Source organism: Vipera berus, assembly GCF_964194415.1.
Source record: "Vipera berus genome assembly, chromosome: 1".
Classification (NCBI taxonomy): domain Eukaryota; kingdom Metazoa; phylum Chordata; class Lepidosauria; order Squamata; family Viperidae; genus Vipera; species Vipera berus.
Window position 1 is genome coordinate 784,440 of NC_138202.1, and position 9,715 is coordinate 794,154.

Here is a 9,715-nt window from a genome sequence, read left to right on the forward strand (position 1 = left end):
TTAGGGGCTTTCAAGAAGTCTCTAGCCAGTCTCTGCAAGAAAGTAAACACACAGCTGGAGGGAGTTTAACCTGATGTTTCACACTGAGCAGTTTTTCAAATTGAACATCAATTCTGGATGTCAGTAATTGGGGCTGCTTGCTTTTGTTAATACCAGCCCTGCATCCAATTGGTCAAAAGCCCCTCTCAGACCCCCTGGGTATTTTGGGACATCAGCTGAATGCTTTGAGAAAGACATTTTGGGAGAATGTGTTTGTATGTATGTGTGCGTATGTGTATATACATGTGTGCGCGCGCGCACACACACACACACACACACACACACACAGTATATATCTCCATACTTTGATTTGTATCTCATTTCAATTCTGTTTGTATGTATAATAAATACACAAAATACATGCATAAATAAACGCTTGTGGTCAATCTGCCATTTCTTAACGATTAACCAAGGGAACAACTCGCCACCAGAAACTGGGTGCTCCAACATTGGAGGAGGTTTTCAAGAAGAGACTGGACAACTGTTTGTCCAGAATGGTCTCCTGCCATGGGCAGAGGGTTGGACTAGAAGACCTCCAAGGTCCCTTCCAGCTCTGCTAGTCGCTGAATGTTGTCCACCACCCAGTGTCTCCTGAGGAAGGGGCAGGGTAGAATTTTAATAAATCAATAAATTCACTCTTAACCCGTGTTTTGTGCCTTCGTTTATTCTGGCTGTATCATCTTGAGTTAACAATTCCAACATAGATTCCTCAAATTCTGTTTTGCCAGCCCGACCAGCCCCTAAAGTCATGTAGAACTTTTAGTTACATTATGGATTGATTACCTTTATTTAATTAGCCTGGGAGAAGAAAAACAAAGTCCTTGCAGGGGGTGTTTCCAGGCTGCTGCTCGTCCAAGACCCACAGCCCGGCCTTTGAGCCCGGGGGTGGTGGTGGTGGTTTCACAAATAGGGCTCGTCCTTGGACAGCTCCCACTTCCGAGGGGGGAAACCGGGGGTCACAGGCAGCTTCTCCCTCTTTGTGATGGAAGAGTCCGAGCTGTGGGTCAGAAATGGGACAGCTGCATGTTAGAGGCCGTAGGAGCACCTTCCCCAGACTGGATACGTCCAGAGGCTGTAAACTGGGATTAAAAAGAGTCAGCTTGGTCTAGTGCTAAGGCACCAGGCTAGAAAGCAGGAGACGGCGAGTTCCAGTCCTGCCTTAGGAATGAAAAAGCAGCTTGGGTGGCTTTGGGCCAATCACCAGGAGACGGTGAGTTCTAGTCCCGCCTTAGGCCTGAAAATTGACTGTGTGGCTTAGCCAATCACCAGGAGACGGTCAGTTCTAGTCGTGCCTTAGGAATGAAAAGCAGGTGAGTGGCTCTGGGCCAATTGCCAGGAGATTGGGAGTTCTAGTCCCACTTTAGGCATGAGAGCGCCAGCTGGGTGACTTTAGGCCAATCACAAGGAGACAGTGAGTTCTAGTCCCATCTTGGACATGAAAAGCTGACCACCATCTCCTTGTAAGGGGGAGATGGTTGGCATAGAAATTTAATAAACAAAAGCGAGCTGGGTGACTTTAGCGCAGTCCTTCCTCTGCCCAACCCACCTCACAAGGTTGTTGTGGGAAAAATGGGAGAAGGAAGGAGTGTCAAGTAGGTTTTTCACCTTCACTTATTTATAAAAGAGAAGAAAAGAAGAAACAGGGGCGACGTGATAGCAGCGTTCCAGTATCTGAAAGGCTGACACAAAGAAGAGGGGGTCAATTTGGTTTTCCAAAGCACCAGAGGGCAGGACAAGAAACAACGGATGGAAACTCATCAAAGAGAAAAAGCAACCTGGAATTAAGGAGAAACTTCCTGACAGTGAGGACAATCAACCAGAAGTTGCCTCCAGAAATCGTGGGCGCTCCGTCACCGGAGGTTTTTAAGAAGAGGCTAGACATTCACTTGTCTGAGATGGTATAGGTACCAGGGCAGGGGTAGGCAACCTCGGCTCTTTTGTGACTCATGGTCTTCAACTCCCAGAATTCCTGAGCCAGCCAAGTTGGCTCAGGAATTCTGGGAGTTGAAGTCCATGAGTCACAAAAGAGCCGAGGTTGCCTACCCCTGGTATAGGGTCTCCTACTCCAGCAGGAGGCTGGACTAGAAGACCTCCAAGGTCCCTTCCGGCTCTATTCTGAAAATAATAAAGGCGGCGTATGAAATAAAAGCATAAGCCAGGTTGCCAGCTGAAGAAGGGGCTCCCCTCCCCCTCCCATTCTCTCGGGGGCTCAGCAGGGCCGGTAAAACGGCAGGGAAGGCGTGTCGCAGAGCGCGGCAGTTGAAGAACTCCGACTGGTGGGGTCCCAGAAGAGACCTGGGGAATATTCTCCGCCCCCCCCCAGAGGTGAGGCAGCCCCGCCCCCCCACTCTCCTGGCCTCCTTTTGGGTGTAGAGAAAAGCACCCAGCCACAGGGCCCGGTTAGCACCCTGGAAGCCTTCCCTCCCCCTTTTCACCAATTCTTCACTGTATTCTTAATCACCCTAACCCTCTTCTTAAATTTCAACTTCTGCGGCACTGTTTTGTTTTTAATGGTTTTATGGTGCACCCTCAGGGGGAAGGGCGGTTCCAAACCACCGATAAAACGAAATAAATGAAAAGGCATCCCAACGTCTCTCTCTCTCTCCCTCACGCGTCCCGTGAAAGAAACTTCGCTGGGAGGAAAGGAAGCCAAATATTTCCCCCCCCAAGTGTTTCAAGGCCTGGGGAGAAGAGAAAACTTCACCGCCTCTGGGGTACGGAGCCCAACTTGAAGGCTTGTTTAACGCACGAGTTTGCAGGGGAAATCAAGAGAGAGAGAGAAGACTTTAAACGTCCACGTTTCTAGTGCAACAGAGGTAGACTCTGATCTAAAATTAACCTAAAATGGCCAAGGGCTTTGGCAGTTCAGCCAGCCGGGCCATTGTTCGGAAGCCGGAAACGGCGAGGACAAACAAGGATCTCTTTAGCTTCGGCTCCACCTGAGGCTTCCCTAGGAAGGAACTTTCCGGAAGGAAGTCTCCTTTGCAAAGGAAGCTAAGCACTTAAGACACTCCAGGCCTCCGCAGGTGTCGCCCAGGGGGTGGTGGTGGTGGGGCGCCTACCTTCCAGCTTCCTCTCCGGGGGCCAACTTCTTCTGGGCCGACACCAGGACAATGGGCGGAAAGGCCTCCCTGCGCCCGTCTCGCGTGCAATAGTAGTTGTCTGCTAGCTTGTGGCTGGGCCCCAGCGGGAGGCGGGGAGGCGGCTGGGTCCTGCAAAGACGGTCAGAGCGGGAAAGGTCAGCGTGGAAAATCCAGCAAAAGAATAATAATAAACCTTTATTGTCAAAGTACAACATGTGTACATTGAGATTAGCTGAGCCTCCCCCCCCCCGTGCTCTCTCCCCCCAACACACAGTGACCACAAACCCTCCATCCTACCACACCATGTGAACCAATTACACCACACACCGGCCTCCCAAGTCAATTCTGCCTAAGTTCACAGAGATTATGTCCCATTTAAAAGCCTAACAGCCCATGGATAAAAGCTGTTTTTCAGCCTGTTGGTACGGCTGGCTATATTCCTGTATCTCCTACCGGATGGTAGGAGAGTAAAGAGATACCGTCCAGGGTGTGAGTCATCCCTGAGAATCTTCCTCGCTCTTCCAAGGCAATGAGCCCTGGCGAGGTCATCCAGTGGTGTCAGGGAACAGCCCACAATGTCTTGTGCTGTGCTCACTACCCTCTGTAATACTTTCCTGTCCGCGGCCGTCAGACCAGCATACCAGACCACAATACCATACGAGAGGATGCTCTCTATAGTAGACCGATAAAAGAGGGTCATTAGCCGTTGTTCTACCCTGTTCTTCCGCAAGACCCTAAGAAAGTGAAGCCTCTGTTGGGCCTTTCTGGCCACCTGAGTTGTGTTAACTTTCCAGGTCAGATCTTCGCAGAGGTAGACTCCCAGAAATTTAAAGGAGGAAACTCTCTCTACACAGAAAGAGAGAGACCACTGAAGGGACGTCCTGGATTGACCGGGGCTGGAAGCCAGAGGCCGGGTCATCCCTCCCAAGGGTGGGCCGGATCCTTATTCCCTTTGCAGGGGCCACAACAGGGAGTGCCAAGGTGGGGGCCCAGGAGGGCTCCTGCACGGACTCAGACCCTGCGCCCACTAGGCATTGACTGGTAATAATGATAACAATGATAATAATAGTAATAATGATGATAATGATAATAACAACAACAACTACAAAAAACTGTGCTCCTCGGAACATCTTACATTTTAAGGAGATGCCTGGTTGATCCCTAGGATGCTGGCAGCAACCCGGGTCAACCATTAGTGCGAGTCAATTTGAGTGTTCAGTTGACTGAGGTTCATGTTTTATGAATACAAGTATTATAACAGTAATAACAAGAACAATAATAATAGAGTTGGAAGGTACCTTGGGGGTCCAATTACAGATGGCATCTGTAATACCATCAATTCAAACATCCACATCTGCCTATCCCAGGTCCTTGGCAAGGACTCGATAGGTAGACAAAAATGCCAAATCCAGTCTGAACATCTGGCTGACTGTGCAATGATTAATAACAATGAGTTGGAAGGGACCTTGGAGGTCATCTAGTCCAACCCCCTATACCGTTTCAGACAAATGGCAGTCCAGTCTCTTCTTAAAAGCCTCCCAGCGTTGGACCATTCATGTCTTCTGCACGCAGGGTTGAGGCAAGGCAAGGAGCTCCTCAACATCAGGAGATGCCAGCAGACAAATCTGGGTGTCTGTGGAGATTCTGCCAAGGTGCTTCTTCAGGAGGCATCTGGACTTTCTTGGTTTTTCCTTGAAGATGTTTCACTTCTCATCCCAGAAGCTTCATCGGCTCTGACTGGATTGCGGGGAATGGAAGGATTTATACTCCTTGCAGACAGCTGCTCATCTGCCTCCTTTTAGAGAGTCCTTGAGGCCACCTGGAGGTTTATCTCTGTGTCCTCAGGGTCTCCTGAGGGGTGCAAATGGGTGTGGAGCCTCCTTGTTGAAGGCGGGTGTTGGGGACGAGTGTGTGTTGTCTGCATCTCAAACTGAAGTGCAAATGTTCCTGTGGTCTGCAATGTTTTCGGGAAATCTGCTCATCCTCCTCCACCATTCAAAGGGCGTCCATCCCCAAGTGCATAGGAACCATCTGCTCATCAGTTTGAGATTCAGGTAACACAGACCCGTCCCCAACAGCCTGCGCCCGTCTGCAACAGGGAAGGGACCCAGGGCAGGAAACATCCTGCAGCCAAGAAGGCTCCACGGACATTTGCACCACTCAGGTGAGCCCGAGGACACAGGTCAACCTCCCAGTGGACTCAACGGCCCTCTAAAAGGATGCAAATGACCAGCTGTCTGCAAGGAGCATGGATCCTTCCCTTCCCCACCATCCAGTCAGAGCTGAAGAAGCTTCTTGGGTGAGAAGCGAAACGTCTTCAAAGAAGAAGAAGGAAGTCCAGTTGCCTTTTCGAAAAACACCTTTGGGACAATCAAAGCTGGGATTTCTCGGGCCAAACTGATCGATATCCTTGAGCTGAGCGGATGGTGAGCTACAGGGCTGCACCCAAAGCACACGATCAAGCTGGATTTCTCTTGGCTGGAATGACCCTGACGGCCTTCAAGACGGGCCTCTGGCCTGGGGTGGTCAGAGTTGTGGAGCTCACAAAATGGTTACGCATGTAGTTCTTGACTCAGGACTCTATTCAATCAGAATAGAACTGGAAGGGACCTTGGAGGTCTTCTAGTCCAACCCCCTGCTCAAGTACGAGTCACTACATCATTTCAGACAGGTGGCTGTCCAGTCTTGTCTTAAAAACCTCCATTGATGGAGCACCCACAACTTCTGGTGGCAAGTTGTTCCACTGGTTAATTGTCCTCACTGTCAGGAAGTTCCAGGTTGCTTCTCTCCTTGATTGGTTTCCATCCGTTGCTTCTTGTCCTGCCTTCAAGTGCTTTGGAGAAGAGGTGGACATCCCCCCTCCCATTCTTTGTGGCAACCCCTGAAATACTGGAATGCTGCTAATGGAGTATTAGACACCCTCTATTAGATCTATTGGACTCTTATATCCATTAGACAGAATCAAAGGGAGTCTGTCTGTTACGGTCAGATGCTCTGGAGGCACCACGTGGCCTCCGAACTGCCTAGGAAGGCCGAGGGCCGGATTGCCTTCCGGAAGGAGAACTGGCCAGTCTCCCCTTTGGCCTTCTAATATAGGACAGAGGCCACATGGGGCTGCGCCAGGGAGTGGGGACCATTGTGGCTGCTTCCACTTCCAGGACAGCTGATAACAATAACAGCTGAGCCCAAAATTTATGTTGCTAAGCAAGACAATTCTTAAGTGAGTTTTGCCCTGTTTTATGACCTTTCTTGCCGCAGTTGTTAAGTGAATCATCGCAGGTGTTCAGTCAGTAATATGGTTGTTAAGTGAATCTGGATTCCCCCGTCAACTTGTCAGAAGGTTGAAAAAGGGGATCCCGTGACCCCGGGAAACTGTGACCATCACAAGTATGAGCCAGTGGCCAAGCGTGCCAATTCTGATCACGTGTCCATGGGGATGCTGCCACAGTCATACGTGTGAAAAACCTGCCTCCAGAAGTTGTGGATGCTTCTAAAAAGAGGCTGGACAGCCATTTGTCTGGAATGGGTATAGGGCAAGAGTAGGCAACCTTGGCTCTTTTATGACTCATGGACTTCAACTCCCAGAATTCCTGAGCCAGCCATGCTGAGGGGAAAGGGAATGGTTTCCAAGCTGAGCCATGCTGGCTGAGGAATTCTGGGAGTTGAAGTCCACAAGTCATAAAAGGGCCCAGGTTCCGCACCCCTGGCTTAGAGGAAAAGGCGCTCGGGAATGCCCTCCTTCCTGGAAGACTTGATCCGACAAGGGGAAGGACAATTTACACACGCACCCCTGTTATCTTAGGTTCCAGTTGTGTGAATGATTTTGGGGCAAGGGGTGCCAGGACTATAAAGGAGATTCTTCTCCAGGAGCACTGTAACCAATCTGCACACTTAGATGGCTTTTAAAGTCTCTGATGGGAGCCTGTCTACTGTGGAGTCTTGGACCAGGGCTGAAGTCCAGAGCTTTTTTCCAACCTCATGCCGAGAATTTACCTCTTGGAGATCTCTGTGTAGCGCAGCTGCAGTTTAGCTTGCAGGTCCCTCTGTTGGAGAAAGAAAGAGAGGGGGCGAGGGAGGGAGAGAGGGGGGGGGAGGAGAGAGAAAAGTCACTCATCTTAAGTGCACTATCTGAGCCACTGCATTCCTAGCAGCAATTGAAAACCACAAAGCCTATTCAAGTGTTGGAATAAACACAGGCACTCGGTCAGCTGAGAGTTGTTAAATAAGAATATTAATACTTTGGTGTAAAGCATGATTAACCCTCTGCTGCTCAGAGTCACTCTGGACAGAAAGATGGGGGGAAATATAAATTTAACAAATAATCCTGTTCCACATCCAGGAAAAAAATCCTATTGGGGCTTCCAGATCAGTTGTTGTTGTTGTTAGTTGCGAAGTCGTGTCCGACCCATCGGGACCCTATGGACAATGTTCCTCCAGGCCTTCCTGTCCTCTACCATCTTCTGGAGTCCATTTAAGCTCACGCCTACTGCTTCAGTGACTCCATCCAGCCACCTCATTCTCCGTCGTCCCCTTCTTCTCTTGCCCTCAACCTTTCCCAGCATGAGGCTCTTCTCCAGGGAGTCCTTCCTTCTCATTAGGTGGCCAAAGGATTTGAGTTTTAGCTTCAGGATCTGGCCTTCTAAAGAGCAGTCAGGGTTGATCTCTTCTAGGACTGACCGGTTTGATCGCCTTGCAGTCCAAGGGACTCGCAGGAGTCTTCTCCAGCACCAGAGTTCAAAGGCCTCAATTCTTTGGCGCTCAGCCTTTCTTACGGTCCAGCTTTCACTGCCATACATTGCAACTGGGACGACCATAGCCTTGACTATATGCACTTTTGTTGACAGGGTGATGTCTCTGCTTTTTAGTGTACTGTCTAGATTCGCCATGGCTTTCCTCCCCAGGAGCAAGCGTCTTTTAATTTCTTGGCTACAGTCCCCATCTGCAGTGATCTTGGAGCCCAGGAAAATAAAATCTGTCGCTAACTCCATTTCTTCCCCATCTATTTGCCAGGAATTGAGAGGGCCAGATGCCATGATCTTGGTTTTCTTAATGTTTAGTTTCAACCCAGGTTTTGCACTCTCCTTCTTCACCCGCAACAAGAGGCTCTTTAGTTCTTCTTCACTTTCTGCCATTAGATCCAGATCAGTAAACCCCCTAAAATTATGGCTGGGGTGGAAGGACCAAAACAGCACATAGAGGTGCCATTACATACAGACCTTAAAGGCATAAATCTGTTTCTCTCAGTTAAAAGTCTGCTTCCCAGGTCTCATTCCACCATTTAGAATTGTAAAAGTCCTATTCCTATTCCTATTCCCATTCCATTCCATTCCATTCCATTCCATTCCATTCCATTCCATTCCATTCTATTCTATTCTATTCTATTCTTCTATTCTATTCTATTCCTTCATTCCATTCCTGTTCTGTGTTCTATCCTATCCTATCCTATCCTATCCTATATTCTATTCCATTCCATTTTTTATAATGAATAGTTACCCCAGGCCTTCTACACCTGTGTTTCTCAACCTTAAGACTGTGGACCTCAACTCTAGGAATTCCCCAGCAGGCATGCCCGGAGTTTGTGGAAGTGGACAGGATGCAAATCTTGCAAATAAATATCCCAAACCCATTTTGGAAGATTTTAGACTAGTGTTTTTCAGACGCAGAAAACTTTTTAAGATAGGTGAACTTCAACTCCCAAGAATTAGCCACTCTCCTAGGGAATGCCCCAAGCTGGGGAATTCTGGGAGTTGAAGTCCAGCAAGCTAAAGGCGGCTGAGGTTGAAAGGGCCGCTTTACTGATCCAGCAGGAAGGCGACTGCCGCGCGAAAACTACCGGCCCCACAAGCCCTCGCGCGGGGAAAGGGCGGGGTTAAGACGCGAGGCCCCGCCCCGCGCTCAGGGTCGTTGGGAACACGCCTGGCGCGGGGCGGGCAGCGTTTCTCGGGCCTTCGCGGAGGCAGCGGTGGCGGCGGGGATCCCGACCCGCTCGTCCTTCCTTACCCCGGCCAAAAAGTTGCGGATAAGGCGGATGATGCCGGTGGCCGACGCCATCTTGGCTCAAGGTTGCGCTCTGCGCGGGGCACGCCGGGAAGAGGGACGCCGAGCCCCCTCCCTTCACGGGCGGAGTCGCGCGGCACGTCGGGGAGAAGGGCGGAAGAGTCGAAGGGGCCTCGCGCGGGGCATGCTGGGAGGAGGGAAGAGGAGCAACGTTAGAATAGAATAGAACAGGGGTCTTCAAACTTGGCCCTTTTATGACTTGTGGACTTCAACTCCTAGAATTCCTCAGCCAGCTTTGCTGTCATAAAAGGGCCAAGTTTGAAGACCCCTGGAATAGAATATGGAATAAACAGAATAGAATGGAATAGAGGAGCAGAGTTGGAAGGGACCTTGGAGGTCATCTAGTCTGGCCCCCTTGCCCAAGGCCAGGAGGGAAGCGAAGCCGAAAGAATAAAAGAAGAGAAAGTGTAGCCAAAAAGACAAACTCTTTCTTATACCGGTGTTTCTCTTTTTCAAATTTTGTTATTTTTTAAAAAATTTCCAAACTTGTACCAGTATTTGTCAACCTCCAGTATTGTGAGATGGGTGGACTTCCA

General features: G+C 49.7%; 1 protein-coding gene across 1 annotated transcript; it reads right to left on the reverse strand.

Annotated features, from left to right (window-relative positions):
• Nucleotides 1-682: 682 nt before the first annotated feature.
• Nucleotides 683-9,239, reverse strand: NDUFA7 (NADH:ubiquinone oxidoreductase subunit A7). The gene is made up of 4 exons (XM_081312830.1): nucleotides 9,123-9,239; nucleotides 7,116-7,165; nucleotides 3,102-3,251; nucleotides 683-1,036 (listed from the first exon to the last, which is right to left on the reverse strand). Exons 1-4 carry the CDS (start codon nucleotides 9,171-9,173, stop codon nucleotides 940-942), a joined length of 348 nt encoding a protein of 115 aa, XP_081168956.1. The 5' UTR covers nucleotides 9,174-9,239; the 3' UTR covers nucleotides 683-939.
• Between the last annotated feature and the right edge of the window lie 476 nt (nucleotides 9,240-9,715).

Excerpts from the sequence above, each read along its gene's own strand:
- NDUFA7 (XM_081312830.1), bottom strand. The coding sequence starts at position 9,173 with ATGGCGTCGGCCACCGGCATCATCCGCCTTATCCGCAACTTTTTGGCC. Across the intron at positions 3,252-7,115 it reads TACACAGAGATCTCCAAGAG|GACCCAGCCGCCTCCCCGCC; the intron begins GTAAATTCTCGG and ends CCGTCTTTGCAG. Across the intron at positions 1,037-3,101 it reads CCCGGAGAGGAAGCTGGAAG|CTCGGACTCTTCCATCACAA; the intron begins GTAGGCGCCCCA and ends TCTGACCCACAG.